This window comes from Rana temporaria, chromosome 7 (genome assembly GCF_905171775.1).
Source record: "Rana temporaria chromosome 7, aRanTem1.1, whole genome shotgun sequence".
Classification (NCBI taxonomy): Eukaryota; Metazoa; Chordata; class Amphibia; order Anura; family Ranidae; genus Rana; species Rana temporaria.
In genome coordinates, this window is record NC_053495.1 from 7,923,676 (window position 1) to 7,945,243 (window position 21,568).

General features: G+C 47.4%; 1 protein-coding gene across 2 annotated transcripts in view; it reads right to left on the reverse strand.

Annotated features, from left to right (window-relative positions):
• FANCD2 (FA complementation group D2) overlaps positions 1 to 21,241 on the reverse strand; it is a 65,412-nt gene extending 44,171 nt beyond the window's left edge. Inside the window, exons 1-13 of one of the 2 annotated variants that reach the window (XM_040358819.1) lie at positions 21,137 to 21,241; positions 19,200 to 19,281; positions 16,918 to 17,052; positions 15,171 to 15,238; positions 13,237 to 13,340; positions 6,742 to 6,808; positions 6,609 to 6,661; positions 6,443 to 6,521; positions 4,193 to 4,317; positions 3,785 to 3,872; positions 3,605 to 3,709; positions 1,200 to 1,297; positions 108 to 216 (exon numbers count right to left, since the gene is read on the reverse strand). In XM_040358819.1, the coding sequence (XP_040214753.1) occupies positions 108 to 216; positions 1,200 to 1,297; positions 3,605 to 3,709; positions 3,785 to 3,872; positions 4,193 to 4,317; positions 6,443 to 6,521; positions 6,609 to 6,661; positions 6,742 to 6,808; positions 13,237 to 13,340; positions 15,171 to 15,238; positions 16,918 to 17,052; positions 19,200 to 19,269 (1,101 nt within the window). In that variant the 5' untranslated portion in view covers positions 19,270 to 19,281; positions 21,137 to 21,241. Of the gene's footprint in view, positions 1 to 107; positions 217 to 1,199; positions 1,298 to 3,604; positions 3,710 to 3,784; positions 3,873 to 4,192; positions 4,318 to 6,442; positions 6,522 to 6,608; positions 6,662 to 6,741; positions 6,809 to 13,236; positions 13,341 to 15,170; positions 15,239 to 16,917; positions 17,053 to 19,199; positions 19,282 to 21,026; positions 21,107 to 21,136 lie in introns of those variants that run through there. The other variant, XM_040358821.1, reaches the window with a different exon arrangement.
• Positions 21,242 to 21,568: the final 327 nt, after the last annotated feature.

Below are 21,568 nucleotides of genomic sequence, written 5' to 3' on the forward strand. Positions count from 1 at the left end.
TGATCTGGTGATCAGAGAATGTGATGTAGCAACTTTGGCTATCCAGATACAACAAATACAGATGACCAGATCACAGAGAAAAAATAAATAAAAATTCCGGGACTCACTTTGATCCAGGCTTCGCACACGTGTTTCTGGAACCAGACGGCCGACTTTATCACCTCGGTAAGGATTGTGATACAGTCATGGCCACCTTTCTCTAGGGCCTTTGTGGAACTGAGGAAGACACAAAGTGAGAGAAAGAAATCTGCATTACAGAGATCGTGACTTGTACATACCTCTGTATACAGGGATCGTGTCTCGTACTTATCTCTGTATACAGGGATGTGTCTTGTCCATACCTCTGTATACAGGGATTGTGTCTTGTACATACTTCTGTATACAGGGATTGTGTCTTGTACATACTTCTGTATACAAGGCATGTGTCTCGTACATACCTCTATATACAGAGATCGTGTCTTGTACATACCTCTGTATACAGGGACGTGTCTTGTACATACCTCTATATACAGGGATGTGTCTTGTACATACCTCTATATACAGAGATCGTGTCTTGTACATACCTCTGTATACAGGGGATGTGTCTCGTACTTACCTCTGTATACAGGGATGTGTCTCGTACTTACCTCTGTATACAGGGATGTGTCTCGTACTTACCTCTGTATACAGGGATGTGTCTCGTACTTACCTCTGTATACAGGGATGTGTCTCGTACTTACCTCTGTATACAGGGATTGTGTCTTGTCCATACCTCTATACACAGGGGATGTGTCTCATACATACTTCTGTATACAGGGGATGTGTCTCATACATACTTCTGTATACAGGGGATGTGTCTCATACATACTTCTGTATACAGGGGATGGGTCTCATACATACTTCTGTATACAGGGGATGGGTCTCATACATACTTCTGTATACAGGGGATGTGTCTCATACATACTTCTGTATACAGGAGATGTGTCTCATACATACTTCTGTATACAGGGGATGTGTCTCATACATACTTCTGTATACAGGGGATGTGTCTCATACATACTTCTGTATACAGGGGATGTGTCTCGTACATACTTCTGTATACAGGGGATGTGTCTCGTACATACTTCTGTATACAGGGATCGTGTCTCGTACATACTTCTGTATACAGGGATCGTGTCTCGTACATACTTCTGTATACAGGGATCGTGTCTCGTACTTACCTCTTTGAAGACTTTGATATTTTATTCTGAGTGGCAGGTAGCTGTGAAAGGGAAACACACATCTCCACATCCAATTTCTGGCGGAGCTCAGAAATGACCTGCAGGAAGAGAGGGAACATTAAGGCAGATTATTCCCTCTCTATATTAGAAATAATGAATCAGCCAAACTGTTTTATAAAATGCAGAACTCTTGTCCCGATTCCCCCAGAAGCATCATCTGCTCCAGTTCTCCATGTTCTCCTCAGATTGTTCTCCACACTAGAGAGCGCATAGTGGTGGAGATATTAGAGTATACATGAGGACTCATTGAAAAGTGTGTTACTGTGGTAGGAACTTTAGAGTGTAAGCTCCTCTGGTGCAGAGACATGACTGGATCAGTATTCTCAATGCAGTATTTGTCAGAGCGCTATAAATGTGCACAAATACTAGTGTGCGACTGTGGTGGGGATATTAGAGTGTAAGATTTCCTGGTGCAGAGACTGAAGTGAATGGCTCAGCTGTTCTCTGTACTGCACTATGGAATATGTCAGAGCTACCTGTATATACTGTAAATGTATAACAATAAGAGCCCATTCACACCTTGGCGTTTTGTCGCCTGTAGCGCGACGCGCACAAACGCCAGAGGGACCAAAATACATGTAAGGCTATGGGCATGGTTCACATCTGAACGCTGATGCGCCTGACGCGCATCGCATGTAGTCAATAAAAGTTCCGGACCCTTTTTTGTCGCGCATATCGCGCGATATGCGCGTATTTGAGCGTTTCCATTTCCCATAGAAAGTAATGGAAACGCTCGATTCAAGCGACTTGCGCGACAACGGGCGTTTGCTACGGGCGTTTCGTCAATAGAACTTGTCGCCCATGCAGAAGATTAAAAAAATCTACTAACATAGCAACAAGTGATGAAAAGATGATAGTTTTTCCTATTGGCTAAAAAAAAACCGTCAAAGTACAAAAACGTCGGACAACGCTGTATGCAAACGCGCATATTAGCATGAATATGCGTGACAAAACGCCGGAAAAAAACGCCGCTATTGCCTACGCCTAGGTGTGAATGCAGCCTTATAGAGTGAGACTGTGGTGGGGTATTAAATTATAAGCTCCTTTGGTGCAGAGATTGATGCAAATGATTCAGTGCTGTGGCAGAGTGGGAGATGGTGTGGTGTAAGGTAATGAACTAAGAAGGTTATGAGGGAACAACAGTACTGGGAAGGGATATACTCTATATACTTTGCCTACATTCAGTACAGAGGTAAAAATAGCATTGGGAAGGAGTCAAACTCTTCAGCGGCAGCCATGCTGTTCCTGCTGAATGCTATCCATCTGGCTGCTGTTGTCTCTCCCTGGTGCTGAATGGAAGAGGAGCATTTAGGCTCTGCTGGCTGCAGGGAGAATTAGTACTCTGTGTCCTACGTCTGTTTTACCACTGGGGCACCGAAGCGTGCACTTTTTATTTTCCCCCTGTGTGCCTCCGTTTCTCTTCTCCATGTGGTAGCAAGTATATTAGTATATACAGTACATATTGTATATGAGGAGAAGAGAAGGCGAGAAAGAGGGAAAGGAGAAGAGAGAAAAAGAGAGAGAGAGCGAGCGCGAAAAAAAGAGAGAGAGAGCCTGAAAGAGAAAAAAAGAGAGAGCGCAGGAAAAGAGAAAAAAAATAAAAAAAGACAGAGAGAGCGAGAAAGAAAAAAAAAAAAGGGAGCAAGCGAGAAAGAGAAAAAAAGAGAGCGAGCGAGAAAGAGAAAAAAAGAGAGCGAGAGAGAGGGAAAAAAAGAGAGAGAGAGAGAGGAAAAAAAAAGAGAGAGAGAGAGAGAGAGAGAGAGAGAGAGAGAAAGAGAAAAAAAAAGAGAGAGAGAGAGAGAGAGAGAGAGAGAAAAAAAAAAGAGAGCGAGAGAAAATAAAAGAGCGAAAAAAAAAAAAAAAAAAAAAAAGAGCGAGAGAGAGAGAGAGAAAAAAAAAAAGAGTGAGAGAGAGAGAGAAAAAAAGAGAATGAGAGAAAAAAAAAAGAGAGAGAGAGAGAGAGAGAGAGAGAGAGAGAGAGAGAGAGAGAAAAAAGAGAGCGAGAGAGAGAGAAAAAAAGAGAGCGAGAGAAAATAAAAGAGCGAGAGAGAGAGAAAAAAAAAAAAAAAAGAGCGAGAGAGAGAGAGAAAAAAAGAGAGTGAGAGAAAAAAAAAAGAGCGCAAGAGAAAAAAAAAAGAAAGACAGAAAGAAGAGAAGAGAGTAAAAAGAGAAGAGAGCGAGAAAGAGAAAAAAAAGAGGCAGCCAATCAGCTTCTAACTTCAGCTTGTTCAGTTACGCTTTAAAAAAAAAAAAAGCAGGTTTCTATGTAGAGCTGCACCAGATTTTGCACTCTCCAGTTTTAATAAATTAACCCTAATTCCTTCCAATAGATATAAAGATGGTACCTCCACTGCATCTGTCAGGGTGACCGTATGAAGGACGAACTTCACTATAACAGGCACCACTTCTAGGTCCACAGCAGACAGCGTAGACATGACCCACGTCCGGACCTGGAGAGGTAGAAGATTAGTGCTGTACACCCAATGAGAGGACAGAAATGTAGGTTTCATTGGGAAGGAAGGTACCTCTGTGAGGAGCTCGGTGCTCAGGTTTAGGCTGGAGAAGGCATCTAGAATGGTGACAGTCAGCTGGGAATTCTGCTGGAGGAGAGAGCTGGACCAACACATTGACACATTACTAAGACATCATACACGGGCTACACAGGACAGAGCAAGCGCTATTAGCCATCTGTGAGAATGGCAGGAAAAGGCTCTGTCACCTGACCCCCCTCCCAATCAGCATCATTCATTGCACACATGTGGGGGGGGGGGGGGGGGGGACAGTGAGTACCCACTACAACATATCAATGATAATGCCATCTGATAAATGCACTGCACTCACACGCTGATAATTCTGACAACTAAATTGGGGGGCATGTCTCATTTGGTCCTCATTAGAATTGTTATTTATCTGTATCGACTATACAAACCCACCTGAGCTCCTTAGCGACATCATTGTGCTCGGAGTCCTCCAGGATTTCCGGAAGACTGCTGATGATGTGTTGCTGGACATCAGCCGGGGATACCACAACCAGCTGCATGATCTTAGAGGTGAGATCCTATATAGAGATGGCAGAGATTACTGAGAGATCCTACATAGAGATGGCAGAGATTACAGAGAGATCCTACATAGAGATAGCAGAGAGATTCTACATAGAGACAGCAGAGATTATAGAGAGATCCTACATAGAGACGGCAGAGATTATAGAGAGATCCTACATAGAGATGGTAGAGAGACCCTACATAGAGATGGCAGAGATTACAGAGATCCTACATAGAGATGGCAGAGAGATCCTACATAGAGATGGCAGAGATTACAGAGATCCTACATAGAGATGGCAGAGATTACTGAGAGATCCTACATAGAGATGGCAGAGATTACAGAGAGATCCTACATAGAGATGGCAGAGAGATCCTACATAGAGATGGCAGAGATTACAGAGATCCTACATAGAGATGGCAGAGATTACTGAGAGATCCTACATAGAGATGGCAGAGATTACAGAGAGATCCTACATAGAGATGGCAGAGATTACAGAGAGATCCTACATAGAGATGGCAGAGATTACAGAGATCCTACATAGAGATAGCAGAGATTACAGAGATCCTACATAGAGATGGCAGAGATTACAGAGATCCTACATAGAGATGGCAGAGATTATAGAGAGATCCTACATAGAGATGGTAGAGAGACCCTACATAGAGATGGCAGAGATTACAGAGAGATCCTACATAGAGATGGCAGAGATTACAGAGAGATCCTACATAGAGATGGAAAAGATTACAGAGAGATCCTACATAGAGATAGCAGAGAGATCCTACATAGAGACGGCAGAGATTACTGAGAGAGCCTACATAGATATGGCAGAGATAACAGAGAGATCCTACATAGAGATGGCAGATTACAGAGAGATCCTACATAGAGATGGCAGAGATTACAGAGATCCTACATAGAGATGGCAGAGATTACTGAGAGATCCTACATAGAGATGGCAGAGATTACAGAGAGATCCTACATAGAGATGGCAGAGAGATGCTACATAGAGATGGCAGAGATTACAGAGAGATCCTACATAGAGATGGCAGAGATTACAGAGATCCTACATAGAGAAGGCAGAGATTACAGAGAGATCCTACATAGAGATAGCAGAGATTACAGAGAGATCCTACATAGAGATGGCAGAGATTACAGAGAGATCCTACATAGAGATAACAGAGATTACAGAGAGATCCTACACAGAGATAGCAGAGAGATCCTACATAGAGATGGCAGAGATTAGAGAGATCCTACATAGAGATAACAGAGATTACAGAGAGACCCTAGATATAGTTGGCGGAGATTACAGAGAGATCCTACATAGAGATAGCAGAGATTATAGAGAGATCCTACATAGAGACAGGAGAGATCCTACATAGAGATGGCAGAGATTACAGAGAGATTCTACATAGAAACAGCAGAGATTACAGAGAGATCCTAAATAGAGATGGCAGAGATTACAGAGAGATTCTACATAGAAACAGCAGAGATTACAGAGAGATCCTACATAGAGATGGCAGAGATTACAGAGAGATCCTACATAGAGATGGCAGAGATTACAGAGAGATCCTACATAGAGATGGCAGAGATTACAGAGAGATTCTACATAGAGATGGCAGAGAGATCCTACATAGAGCTAGCAGAGATTACAGAGAGATCCTACATAGAGATGGCAGAGATTACAGAGAGATCCTACATAGAGATGGCAGAGATTACAGAGAGATCCTACATAGAGATGGCAGAGATTACAGAGAGATTCTACATAGAGATGGCAGAGAGATCCTACATAGAGATAGCAGAGATTATAGAGAGATCCTACATAAATATAGCAGAGATTACAGAGGACTGGGCCCGGAGCAGCTGCCCCTTTTGCCCTGATCATAATAGTGATTCTGACACTAGAAACTCAACATCATCGGGATCCCCACAACGTGTCGGGAGAAGTACCCCACAGGCGCATACTGTAGACAAGGAATTTTGTAATGAAGTAGGTGAATCCAGATGGGGAACAGAGATTCATTTCCCCTCAGGTCCACCTGCCATTTGATAGACAGGACACAGCAGTGGGCAGATTAATGGCCGCTGTATGGGCATCCTGTGCAGGAACTGACCACAGGGCATAGAGCCGGGCAGAACGCAGACATTACCTTGCTGCTGACCACCAGGTCCAGCCATTTCAGCTGATTGATGATTAGACGAGGAATGCTGATCCCATCACTGCCAACACTGAAAAAACACAAAAAGGATGAAACAAGAGGACTCAGCAAGCAGTTATCATATGATAGAAACTGATACAAGAGAAATAAAGTGTACCTGTCATACAAGAATTCCGGTATCTTCTCAAACAGCATGTTTATCAAAGGCCCCTAAACCACACAGAAGGTTTGTGAAAATAACAAAAAATGTCACCAAAACATCAGAAAGAAGAGATAAAACACGGACATACCTGTAAAGTCTCATTCCCCAGGAGGATTTTTATGAGGCTGTCATGAAATGAGCTGAAGGCGGGATTACTGAGAGAAGAAAAGAGGTGATAAGAGGACGGCAGAGTGAGCAAGACATATGATTTTTGTACTCACCATAAAATATATTACATGAAAGCGGAGTTCCACCCAAAAATGGAACTTACGCTTTTCGGAATCCTCCCCCCCCCCCTCCTGTGTCACATTTGGCACCTTTCAGGGGGGACGGGGGAGCAGATACCTGTATAATACAGGTGTTTTGCTCCCACTTCCGGGCATAGATACCGGAGCCACCCACGGGTATCTACGCTACCTCCGACGCCTTCTCCGTCCCCCCCCGCTGTCTTCTTCTACAGGTCCCAGAAGACAGCAGTTGCAGTATTTGTAGCTTCTGACTTTAACCACTTAAGGACTGCTGCACGACCATATACGTCGGCAGAATGGCACGGCTGGGCACATGGACATAGTGGCCCAGATTCAGTAACATTTGCCCCTTTTTTACGGAGGCGCAGCGCACCGTTTTGCCGCTGCGCCTCCGTAAATTTTCTACGCTACGCGCGATTCACGGAGCAGTAGCTCCGTAAATTGCGTGTGCGCTCTTTAAAATTGCCCGGCGTAAGGGCGCGTAATTTAAATGATCCCGTAGGGGGCGTGGATCATTTAAATTAGGCGCGTTCCCGCGCCGGGGGTAGAGCGCATGCTCCGTCGGGAAACTTTCCCGACGTGCATTGCGGCAAATGACGTCGCAAGGACGTCATTTGCTTCAAAGTGAACGTGAATGGCGTCCAGCGCCATTCACGATTCACTTACGCAAACGACGTACATTTCTAATTTCGCGACGCGGGAACGACGGGTATACTTTAGCATTGGCTGCCCCTGTTTTTAGCATGGGCAGCCTTACGCAAAAACCGCCGTACGCAAACGACGTAAACTGCGTACGCAGGGCTCGCGTAACGTTGTGAATCGGCGTTAGTATGCAATTTGCATACTATACGCTGACCACAACGGGAACGCCACCTAGCGGCCAGCGTAAGAATGCAGCCTAAGATATGAGGGCATAAGAGCCTTATGCCACGCATATCTTAGGCTGCAGTCGGCGTAACGAGCTCTCTGAATCAGGAGAAGTCGTTACGCCGGGGCAAGTAAGCAATTGCGCTGCGTAACTATGGTTACGCAGGCGCAATTGCTCTTTGAATCTGGGACAGTATATATACGTCCTCTTTAAGAGCCCAGCCGTGGGTCTGAAGCTCCGTGACCGCGGACACGATCGCTGCGGATGTCCCGTGATCGGGTCACAGGAGCTGAAGAACGGGGAGAGGTGTGTGTGTAAACAAACCTTCCCGTTCTTCTCTGTGGCAATGTCGGTGATCGTCTGTTCCCTGACATAGGGAACGACGATCACTGACTTCACGCGTCCAGCCCCGCCCACCTACAGTTAGAAACACACGTGAGGTCACACTTAACCCCATACAGCGCCCTCTAGTGGTTAAACCCTTCACTGCCAGTGTCATTTTCACAGTAATCAGTGCATTTTTATAGCACTTTTCGCTGTGAAAATGACAATGGTCCCAAAAATGTGTCAAAAGTGTCCGCCATAATGTCACGAAAAAAAAAAAAAAAAAAAAAATCGCTAAATTGCCGCCATTAGTAGTAAAAAAAAAATTATTAATAAAAATGCCCAAAAAACGATCCCATATTTTGTAAACGCTATAACTTTTGCGCAAACCAATTGATAAACGCTTATTGCGATTTTTTTTACCAAAAATATGTAGAAGAATACGTATCGGCCTAAACTGAGGAAAAAAAAAATTTTTATATCTTTTTTTGGGGATATTTATTATAGCAAAAAGTAAAAAAATATTGATTTTTTTTTAAAATTTTCACTCTATTTTTGTTTATAGCGCAAAAAATAAAAACCGCAGAGGTGATCAAATACCACCAAAAGAAAGTTCTATTTGTAGGAAAAAAAAGGACGCCAATTTTGTTTGGGAACCACGTCACACGACGCAGTGCCGAATCGCAAAAAGGGGCAAGGTCCTTAACCTGCATATTGGTCCGGGTCCGGGTAAATTGGCGGACCTCCACTTCAAATACATTGAGGGACACAGGAATATAGAGAGTTGGGTTATACTGCCGCCTACAGGAGGCTTAGACATGGGCAAGAAAGAAAATTGTAAGCCGGCCTTGTATAACCCCTTCTCCATTCAAATAGCAGAATGAACCGCAAAACTGTAAAAGAAAGATTTTAAAGGTGGGTGGTTTCTCGGAAAGAACATTGATTCACTTTAAAAGAACAATCTCCTTTATCCCATAGTCTCCATTAATGCAGGGCTCGACAAATCCCGGTCGCCATGGCGACTAGAAATAGTGTCCTGGCGACTTGGCTTGGAAGGTGGGCAGCTTTTTTGTGAGCTGGCGCCATCTGGTGGTGGCCGTTGGTATTACAAGTTAAGCATTACAAGTTAAACAGCAATTCTAATGTAATTTTTCACTATTTTCACTACCATCTTCTTCCCTCGAATTAGAGCCCCCAAACATTATATATATTTTTTATCCTAACACCCTAGAGAATAAAATGGCGATCGTTGCAATATTTTCTGTCACGCCGTATTTGCGCAGCAGTCTTACAAGCGCACTTTTTTGGGAAAAAATTACACTTTTTTTAATTAAAAAATAAGACAACGGTAAAGTTATCCACATTTTTTTTTAATATTATGAAAGCTAATGTTACGCCGAGTAAATTCATACCCAACATGTCATGCTTCAAAATTGCATCCGCTCGTGGAATGCCGACAAACTTTTACCCTTTAAAATCTTCATAGGCGACGTTTAAAAAAATCTACAGGTTGCATGTTTTAAGTTACAGAGGAAGGTCTAGGGCTAGAATTATTGCTCTCGCTCTACCAATCGCGGCGATACCTCACATGTGTGGTTTAAACACCGTTTACATATGCGGGCGCTACTCACGTATGTGTTCGCTTCTGCGCGCAAGCTCGTCGGGACGGGGCGCGTTTTCTGGCTCCTAACTTTTTTAGCTGGCTCCTAGATTCCAAGCAAATTTGTCAACCCTGCATTAATGCATAAATCTATCAAATCAAGGGGGTACAAGGACTCAATTTGTATCTTAAAAGCACGTCACACACAATATAAGAGATATTACAGAACATCAACCCCATCCAACATATTTCTAATAATGTTTCTATCCCACATTTCCAATGTAAATCATCCACAAGCAAGACCCCAACGTGTTTTGCCCAGATGGGCTTCTTCAGGGGATTCTTGCTCGTGGATGATTCATCAATATTGAGTAGCCATTTAGTTGGCACCACATTGGAAATGAATGGGGTTGATGTTCTGTAATTTCTCTTTTATTGTGTGTGAAAAACACTTTTAAGATAAAAATGCGGTCTAGGTACCCCCTTGATTGTATAGATTTATGCATTAATGGAGATGTTCTTTCTGAGAGATCACACACCTTAACCACCTCCGGACCGCCACACGACTATATACGTCGACCAGTGGCGGCCCGTCCATAGGGGGCGCATGGGCGCCGCCCCCCTCCCCCCAAAGCCAGAAAAAAAAAAAAAAATTACAATTTTTTTTTTTTTTTCGGCCCTTTAAGAAAAAAAAAAGGTCCTTTAAGACGGTGCATGTTCAGGGTGGGCACCGGTCACAGACTCAGTTCACTGCTATAGCATCATTGAAGCGTCATGCCAATGCAGCAGGCAAGACGCTTCATTTGCAGGTTTTTTTAAGCTCTGTGGCTATGTGCTGTGCGCCACGAGCCAATCACTGTCCACTGTGTCTCCACTCTCCTCTCTAATTGGGTCCTGCTGCTTCCTCACTGCAGAAGGAAATGGGCGGTGCTTTCCCCAGGGCAGTGTTACTTTCGGTTTTGGCTCCAGGAGGACTCTAAGGTAAGTAACTTATTAAAATACTTTATTTGTCTCATTGTCTGTCCTGTCCAGTGTCCCTGTCCATCCCATCATGTCCAGCACCTTGTGCTGTATGCTCAGCCTGTACTGTGATCGGACTGAGAGAGGACAGGAGGGAGGGGGGAGGGTGCCGTGCTTCACATCTCCTGTATGTGTGTGAGGGCGCCATAGAGTACCTGCGTCCTGTAGCTGTGCATATCTCTTATCTCTGTCTGTCTATCTAATTCTAATCTATCTGACTGTCCCCCCCCCCTCTCTCTCTCTCTACCTATCTATCTATCAGCTACCTCTGTCTAATTATCTATCTATCTATCTGTTTAATTATCTATCTCTCTCTCTCTCTATCTATCTATCTATCTGCTACCTCTGTCTAATTATCCATCTATCTATCTATCCATCTATCTATAGCTATCTGCCTAATTATCTATTTATCTATCTAATTATCTATCTATAGCTCTATCTATCTATCTAATTATCTATCTATAGCTCTATCTATCTATCTATCTATCTATCTATCTATCTATCGCTATCTGCCTAATTATCTATTTATCTATCTAATTATCTATCTATATCTACCTGTCTAATTATCTATCTATCTCTCTATCTAATTATCTATCTATATCTATCTGTCTGTCTATCTATCTGTCTGTTTATCTATCTATCTAATTATCTATCTATCTATTTACAGCTCTATCTCTCTATCTATAGCTTTATCTGTCTGTCTGTCTGTCTGTCTATCTATCTATCTATTAGCTACCTCTGTCTGATTATCCATCTATCTATCCATCTATAGCTATCTGCCTAATTATCTATTTATCTATCTAATTATCTATCTATATCTACCTGTCTGTCTAATTATCTATCTATCTATCTATAGCTCTATCTATCTATCTATCTACCTATAGCTATCTGCCTAATTATCTGTTTATCTATCTAATTATCTATATATATCTACCTGTCTGTCTAATTATCTATCTATCTAATTATCTATCTATATCTATCTATCTGTCTATCTATCTGTCTGTTTATCTATCTATCTAATTATCTATGTATCTCTCTATCTATTTACAGCTCTATCTCTCTATCTATAGCTTTATCTGTCTGTCTATCTATTAGCTACCTCTGTCTGATTATCCATCTATCTATCCATCTATCTATCTATCTATAGCTATCTAATTATCTATCTATATCTACCTGTCTGTCTAATTATCTATCTATCTATCTATATCTCTATCTATCTATCTATCTGCCTAATTATCTGTTTATCTATCTAATTATCTATATATATCTACCTGTCTGTCTAATTATCTATCTATCTCTCTATCTAATTATCTATCTATCTATATATATCTGTCTGTCTATCTATCTATCTGTCTGTTTATCTATCTATCTAATTATCTATCTATCTATCTATTTACAGCTCTATCTCTCTATCTATAGCTCTATCTGTCTGTCTGTCTATCTATCTCTCTATCTATAGCTATCTGCCTAATTATCTATCTAATTATCTATATATATATATATATATCTACCTGTCTGTCTAATTATCTATCTATCTCTCTATCTAATTATCTATCTATATCTATCTGTCTGTCTATCTATCTGTCTGTTTATCTATCTGGCTATCTCTCTATCTATTTACAGCTCTATCTCTCTATCTATAGCTTTATCTGTCTGTCTGTCTATCCATCTAATTATCTATCTATCTATCTATCGGAATATCTGTCTCTCTGTCTATCTGCAGGTCCCATTGTCTGCGAGTGGCGCGGACGGGGGGGGGATTGACTGGGGTTTTGTTTGCACCCCCCCAAAAAAATGGAGCACCAGCCGCCACTGACGTCGACACTTTGAAGAGGGATATCTCAGTTATGACAGCAGTTGCTGCCAGAACCCAGGTATCCCATCTCTTCAGGCGGCGGTCCGGTTTACAAAAATCCTATTCTCTCTCTTCTCCATTGAGGGACACAGAAATTCAGTTACGGAAGGGATGTCCAAGCATCCGAGTGAGGGCTGGGCAACAGCTACTGACAGGTCCACAAGAAGGCACTGGAACAGTCTGCAACTCAGGACCTGCGTCACCTGCTGGTGGCACTGTGGTTCCCTGGGTGGCAAGTTCTAGTAATCAGTTTCCACCTAATGCTGGACGATGTTGACAATAAAACCTGGAAGCTGATTGGTTTCTTTGCAGAGCGGCACTAGATTTTGCACCATGCAGTTATAGTTACTAACCCCCAAAGTGTAATAGTAGAGGAGGGACTAAATACCCTCCCAGCAGCCAGCAATTTCTAGTAATCGGTTTTCACCTGATGCTGGGAGGGTATTTAGTCCCTCCTCTACTATTACACTTTGGGGGTAATTTGCTACAACTGCATGGTGCAAAATCTGGTGCCGCTCTGCAAAGAAACCAATCAGCTTCCAGCTTCAAAGCTTAATTGAACAAACTGAAGTTAGAAGCTGATTGGCTTCCCTTGAAGTTGAGGATTCATTCTTCATACACACAGGAAAGTACAGAGAATAAACCAATACACAGATACGAGATCTCACCCCTCCTCCTCCTTATTAGATCGTCCACATGGAAGAAGACAATTCCTAAAACGCTCCCGATCTTCAATATGTGACTCCAGCCCCGCCATAAACTCCTCAGTCACCTACATGGAGATCAATTGTATTATTGTAGACAGAGAAGAGCAATCTGCCCATTGTTTTATGTTGCATCAAATACTGTACACGCCTGGGCCTGGAAACTGTCTGGGCCAATGAATGGCTCTACACCGATCAGTCCTAACATTATGACTACCCAGCATAACATGACCACCCACCTAATATTGGGTAGGTCCCCCTTTTGCCACAAAAAAAAAGCCCTGACCCATTGAGGCATGGACTCCACTAAGACCTCTGAATGTACGCTGTGGTATTTGGCACCAAGCCCTCAGTAGCAGATCCTGCAAGTTGCAAGGTGGGGCCTTCATGAATTGAACTTGCTTTTTCCCAGCACATCCCAAAAATGGATAAAGATCCGTAGAATTTGGAGGCCAAGTCCACACTTCATACAGAATAACAGCTTCTTCCAGGCCGCCCACTGCCCCCACCGATCACCTACTGAGCCACTTACATGCCTGATCTGTGACCCCATCAAGCATCTACTTAGCCACTTCCATGCCTGGACTATGACCTCACAGATTACCTACTGAGCTGCTTGCATATCAGGACTGACCTTACTGAACACCCACTGAGCTGCTTCCATGCCAGGACTCTGACTCCATCGAGCACCTACTGAGCTACTACCATGCCTGGACTATGACCCCCACTGAGCACCTACTTAGCCATTACCATGCCTGGGCTATGACCCCACTGAGCACCTACTGAGCCACTTCCATAACTGGACTATGACCTTATCGAGCACCTACTGAGCCATTTCCACGCCAGGACTATGACCTCCCAGATCCTACTGAGCTGCTTGCATGTCAGGACGGACATTACTGAACTGCTACTGAGCCGCTTCCATACCTGGACTATGACCCCACTGAGCAACTACTGAGCCACTTCCATACCTGGACTATGACCCCACTGAGCAACTACTGAGCCACTTCCATACCTGGACTATGACCCCACTGAGCAACTACTGAGCCACTTCCATACCTGGACTATGACCCCACTGAGCAACTACTGAGCCACTTCCATACCTGGACTATGACCCCACTGAGCAACTACTGAGCCACTTCCATACCTGGACCATGACCCCACTGAGCACCTACTGAACCAACTCCAATACCTGGACTATGACCCCACTGAGCCCTTCCCATGCCTGGACCATGACCCCATTGAGCACCTACTGAGCACTTTCCATGCCAGAACTCTGACTTCACAGATTGCCTTCTTGGGCTGCTTCCATGTCTGGACGGACCTTACCGAACACCTACTGAACTGCTTGCACGCCAGTTCTCTCACCCAACTGCACACCTACTGAGCCGTTTCCATGCAGGACTCCGATCCCACCGAACATCTACAAAGCTGTTTTTATGCAAGTACACTGACCCCACTGAGCATCTACTGAGCCACTTCAATGCCAGGTCTCTCACCCCACTGAGCTGCTTCCATACAGGACTCTGATCCCACCTAGCATTTACTGAGCAGTTGTCACGCAAGCACTCTGAACCCACTGAGCACCTACTCTGAGCACAGCTTGCATCTGCAATTAGTTTGTTCCAAAGTCATTCACAGGTTTGACCTCCCAAGCTGCTCCCATCTGCAGTCCCATTAACTTGTAATAGGGAGACACAAAAAAAAAAACAGCCCATAAACACGGGCCCCTAATCAGGCACAGTGGTGAAGGAAGCCCAGGGGGGTACGGGGCGCACCCAAGATAGAGCCATGAGTTACACCCACGATCTTTATCTGGTTAATGCTGATAGGGGATTTGAGGATATAAACTGGTGTAAAATGTTTCTCTCTGGTAAATCCGAACCCCATGTACTCACATTCGAAGACCTGGGGTGCTTCTTTAAGGCTTGCTGCAACGCCTTCTGGAAAGCCGTCTGATCCACAGCTGGAAAGACACAATAAAAATGTAATCATAAAAATGTAATCCCATACATCTATATGGTTGGAGGGGCAGCCAGTTCATGACAACAACATGGCTACAGCTGAGAAAAGAATTCACATGACTTAAGGAAATAAATGGCTCTTTGAAGGTCACATTAAAAAAAAAGCCAACCCACAACCACAAAGGGCTCCTTACCCCCCTCAGAAAAAAATCCACCACCACAAAGGGCTCCTTACCCCCCTCAGAACCTACCCCCTTCCTGTCCGGGTAATTTTCAGTGGTGTGACCAACAATCACTCGGTCATGAAACACTGTATCCAAATGTATTTCTTTATTATTTTTTAAGAAAAGAGCTTTCTTCTAGTGATAGTTACAAGGATTATAAAACCTTGTTTGTTGTTTAAAAAAATAAAACTTACGTCATACTTACCTGCTCTGTTGCAGTGGATTTGCACAGAGCAGCCCGGATCCTCTTCTTCTCGGGTTCCACATTGGCGTTCCTGGCCCCTCCCTCCTGTTGAGTGCCCCCCACAGCAAGAAGCTTGCTATGGGAGGCACCCGAGCCGAGCCACAGCTCCATGTGTCCATTCAGACACAAAGACGTGGCCTGGCCCCGCCCCCTTTCTCTCATTAGCTGACTGACTTTGATGGACAGTGGTGGGAGCCAATGGCGCCACGCTGCGGTCTCAGCCGATGGGGAGGGGAGTCCTGGGCAGCCGAGACATTCCTACAACATGGCTGGATCTAGAGAGACCTCAGGTGAGGCTTTTTATCTTAAAGCTGAGTTCTACACAGAAATGGAACATCCACGTATCGGATTCCTCCCCCCCCCCCCCCTCTGGTGCCACATTTGGCACCTTTCGGGGGAGGGGGTGAGCGGATACCTGGAAAATCCAGGTATCTGCTCCAACTTCCACTCTGTGCGGAAAAATACGCCATGTCCGGCCCTCCTCCTTCACCCCCTGCTGCCTTCTGGGAGACACACCGGTCCCAGAAGACAGCAGGGACCATTCAGAACGACATAGCACAGCGAACACGACCACACAGCGTGACTCGCACATGCGCAGTAGGAAAGGCTTCACACCATTTCCCTACGTGAGTCAGTTGGCAAACGGTTAAAGCTGAATTCTTCGGCTACTTTGTAAAAACTACAAGCATACAATGTGTTAAGTCTAAGGAGGTGCCTGCCGCCTCATCAACTTATCTCTATCATTCATATCTGACAGGTTAATTGTGCTCCAGGAAGATAACTTCCACGCTGATCACTGTGATCTTCAAGAGCAAAGTTGCTGGAATTGCCCACCCCTCCCCTTCTGCCCGTTCACAGAAGCCTTTGTATTATATTAACTCATTGGCAAATTACAAAGGCTTCTGTGAATGTACAGCGGAAGGGAGGTCATAGCTGCTCTGTATGCTTCTCTCCTCTCACAGCTAGAGTGTGTCCTCCAGGTATAAAAATATAAAAGTGGGAGGGGCAGACTGAGAGCCCCGCCTTCCAGCATTAAAAAGGTTTACCCAAACTGGATCAATTTAGGATACCAGGCTGAGGTTTTATTGCACTGACAAATTACAACCCTCGCCCTCCTCCCTAAGCTTGGTTAATTGATTGGCTACAAGTGATTCAGCCACACCCACTCTGAAGAGTAATGGCATAAAGAAAATTAAAGTCGGTTATATCTCACCGAGTTCATTCTGCTGCTCTCCGGACTTCAGGGTCATCCCGGAAGATTTGAGGACTTGTACAAACAGGCTGTCGTTCTCCACCACGTCATCCTGCTCCTTCGTCTTCTTATTGCTCACCCGGCGTTTCTTGATTTCTATAGGATGGAACAACAGTTTTTTAATTGTCAGGGCAGCCAGGTGGGAAAACTTTGTTGGGCCACGACGATGAAACTGATGATCTACGCCAGCCATGGCGAACCTTGGCACCCCAGATGTTTTGGAACTACATTTCCCATGATGCTCAACTCCACTGCAGAGTGCATGAGCATCATGGGAAATGTAGTTCCAAAATATGTGGGGTGCGGAGGTTCGCCATCACTGATCCACGCTGTCCTCAGATAGGACAGTACGCTGCAGTAAAGAGGCGGAGCTTACATGAAAGGGGCGGGGCTTTACAGCAAGCTGCCCTAGGTCTGGCACTAGACACATGGCAGCTCCCAACACTAACACGCACAAAGTTTCAAACATGGCTGCGGGTAAGATACACGGCCATCTCTTCTATGTACCGGGAGCTAAAACCATAGCTGCACTGGGGACGGGGGAATATATTGCGCTTCCACTCAGCTCACCGCTCCTATTATCTTCTTGTTGGGATGACTACTTTTCAAAAAAGGATTATTTGATGGGGATCTCACCGTCTTGCCATTTTTATTTGACATGTTTCATAACAGAAAGTAAGGAAAACTGGGTATTTTATAAAATGTTGTGTCTGTTTTTATTATATGGGGAGCCGAGGTGCAAGGAAGGCATGGGGAGCTGAAGGTGCAAGGAGGCTTAGGGAGCAGAGGTGCAAGGGAGGCGTGGGGAGCCGAGGTGCAAGGGAGGCGTGGGGAGCCGAGGTGCAAGGGAGGCGTGGGGAGCCGAGGTGCAAGGGAGGCGTGGGGAGCAGAGGTGCAAGGGAGGCGTGGGAAGCAGAGGTGCAAGGGAGGCGTGGGGAGCTGAAGGTGCAAGGGAGACTTGGGGAGCAGAGGTGCAAGGGAGGCGTGGGGAGCCGAGGTGCAAGGGAGGCGTGGGGAGCAGAGGTGCAAGGGAGGCGTGGGGAGCCGAGGTGCAAGGGAGGCGTGGGGAGCCGAGGTGCAAGGGAGACTTGGGGAGCAGAGGTGCAATGGAGGCGTGGGGAGCCGAGGTGCAAGGGAGACTTGGGGAGCAGAGGTGCAAGGGAGGCGTGGGTAGCCGAGGTGCAAGGGAGGCGTGGGTAGCCGAGGTGCAAGGGAGGCGTGGGTAGCCGAGGTGCAAGGGAGACTTGGTGAGGCCGAGGTCCAAGGGAGACTTGGTGAGGCCGAGGTCCAAGGGAGACTTGGTGAGGCCGAGGTCCAAGGGAGACTTGGTGAGGCCGAGGTCCAAGGGAGACTTGGTGAGGCCGAGGTCCAAGGGAGACTTGGTGAGGCCGAGGTCCAAGGGAGACTTGGTGAGGCCGAGGTCCAAGGGAGACTTGGTGAGGCCGAGGTCCAAGGGAGACTTGGTGAGGCCGAGGTCCAAGGGAGACTTGGTGAGGCCGAGGTCCAAGGGAGACTTGGTGAGGCCGAGGTCCAAGGGAGACTTGGTGAGGCCGAGGTCCAAGGGAGACTTGGTGAGGCCGAGGTCCAAGGGAGACTTGGTGAGGCCGAGGTCCAAGGGAGACTTGGTGAGGCCGAGGTCCAAGGGAGACTTGGTGAGGCCGAGGTCCAAGGGAGACTTGGGGGGGCTGAGGTCCAAGGGAGACTTGGTGAGGCCGAGGTCCAAGGGAGACTTGCTGGGGCCGAGGTCCAAGGGAGACTTGCTGGGGCCGAGGTCCAAGGGAGACTTGCTGGGGCCGAGGTCCAAGGGAGACTTGCTGGGGCCGAGGTCCAAGGGAGACTTGCTGGGGCCGAGGTCCAAGGGAGACTTGCTGGGGCCGAGGTCCAAGGGAGACTTGCTGGGGCCGAGGTCCAAGGGAGACTTGGTGGGGCCGAGGTCCAAGGGAGACTTGGGGGGGCCGAGGTCTAAGAGAGACTTGGGGGGGCCGAGGTCCAAGGGAGACTTGGGGACCCGGGCATGTGCAGGACTCAAAGCAGGGACTTGAGGAGTGGAGGTCGTAAGCAACATAAGTTGCAGGGGGACACAGGGAATCAAGGTGCGGGGCCTGTGGGGACCTGAGGAGTGGAGGTTGTAATGTTGGGCACATAGCAGCTGTCACACAGAATTATGATTTTTTTTCCATGGCCTGAAATCTGTACAACATAAAGTGAGTGTAAAAACCTCCATCAAACCATCTACTACTTACTGGAGGAGGAGCCGCCGGCAGAATCTTCTGGGTCACCTGACTTAGACGGCCGCCGTTTGGAGGTCATCATCACCAGAGGTACCTGAAACAGAACAATTCCAATGAGGCTGCGTCTCTTTATGAGTGTATACAGGAAACTAGGAATGTGGTGAGGGGTACAGGATGAGGGTGAGGGAAGGGGTACAGGGTGAGGGGAGGGGCACAGGACGAGGGTGAGGGAAGGGGCACAGGACGATGGTGAGGGAAGGGGTACAGGGTGAGGGGAGGGGCACAGGACGAGGGTGAGGGAAGGGGCACAGGACGATGGTGAGGGAAGGGGTACAGGGTGAGGGGAGGGGCACAGGACGATGGTGAGGGAAGGGGCACAGGACGATGGTGAGGGAAGGGGTACAGGGTGAGGGGAGGGGCACAGGACGAGGGTGAGGGAAGGGGCACAGGACGATGGTGAGGGAAGGGGTACAGGACAATGGTGAGGGGCACAGGACGAGGGTGAGGGGAGGGGCACAGGATAAGGGGCAAAGGACGGGGGTGAGGGGAGGGGCACAGCAAGGGGGTGAGGGTAGGGGCACAGCAAGGGGGGAGGGGCACAGGACGAGGGTGAGGGGAGGGGCACATAAGATCCAACTACGACCCATAAGATCCAACTAGGGCCCCTTCCCTCAATCTCGTCCTGTGCCCCTTCCCTCACACTCGTCCTGTGCCCCTTACCCTCGTCCTGTGCCCCTCCTCTCACCCTCAAGGGTGAGGGGGGGGGGGGCACAAGACGAGATTGAGGGGAGGAGCACAGGACGAGGGTGAGGGAAGGGGCCCTAGTTGGATCTTATGTGCCCCTCCCCTCACCCCCGTCCTATGCCTCCTCCCTCACCCTGTGTCCCTTCCCTCACCCCCGTCCTGTGCCCCTCCCCTCACCCTCGAAGGTAGGGCGAGGGTACAGGACAAGGGTGAGGGAAGGGGCACAGGACGAGAGTGAGAGGAGGGACACAGAACGAGGGTGAGGGAAGGGACACAGGGTGAGGGGAGGGGCACAGGGTGAGGAGGGGCATAGAACGAGGGTGAGGGAAGGGACACAGGGTGAGGGAAGGGGCACAGGGTGAGAGGAGGGGCACAGGGTGAGAGGAGGGGCACAGGGTGAGGGAAGGGACACAGGGTGAGGGGAGGGGCACAGAACGAGGGTGAGGGGAGGGGCACAGGGTGAGGGGAGGGGCACAGGGTGAGGGGAGGGGCACAGAACGAGGGTGAGGGAAGGGACGCAGGGTGAGGGGAGGGGCACAGGGTGAGAGTGAGAGGAGGGGCACAGAACGAGGGTGAGGGAAGGGTCACAGGACAAGGGTAAAAGAGGGGTGAGGGAAGGGGCCCTAGTTGGATCTGATGGGTCGTAGTTGGATCAAATGTGCCCCTCCCCTCACCCCCGTCCTGTGCCCCTCCCCCTCGTCCTGTGCCCCCTTTTAGGAAATAGAGGAGACCGTTGGGGGTACGGGAGGGGATGGAAGTATTTGATGGGGAAGGGGATCTAAGAAGGTGTCACCAGTAGGGGTCTGTGGGTATAGTGGGGGGGGGTAGTGGGGGGAGTTGGAGGTTATGGGGGGGATGGGGCTAAGCTATTAGAGGAAGGAATGGTGGGGGTTGGGAGGAAAGGGAAGAGGTGGGGGGGGGGGGAGAGAAGGGCAATAAGGGAGGATGGAGGGAGGGGGTGAGGGGTGATGAAGGGTGGCAGTGGGGGACTGGGGGGTTGGTTTGGAAAGGGGTGGAGATATCAGTATTGAGGGGTGGGAAGAATAGAAGGTTATAGGGGGGTAAGGACAGACTGGACCCCCATGTGTGACATACAATATGACAGAAATAGTTGGGCACAGGAAGGGGGTGAGTGAGTTGGTGGTGGGCACCGGAAGTGGGTAGGTCAGGCAATGTGGAGGACACCGGAAGAAGCGCCCGCATACCTCACTTTTCGTGTCTTCCCGCTTGTTCTGAGTGCAGCCAATCAGCGCGGCTCGTGACAGGAGGGGGCTGGACCTAGTCACTTCTGCGGCGCAATGTAGAAATCTCCGCCCAGCCAGCAGATAGATCCGCCCACACCACACACTTCTCTCTACTGTTTTACGACTCCGCCCACACAGCGTGCCCGCCTGTTTAACCTCAGCTTACGACTCCACCCTTCAATGGGACGGCCCAGTTCCGTCTCTTGAGCTCTATTGGCGCTCCGTCGGTAGGGGCGGAGCTGGGTTGGCAAGGGGGTCCGGTGTTGGACGAGAAGAATTGCATCTCTTGCGCTATTATGTATATGGTGGGAGGAGCGGGGCGTGTCCGTGTGAGGAGAGTGAATGCGAAGCAAGGCGATGACAGAGGAGTGCTGGCGGTGCCGAGATCCCCGG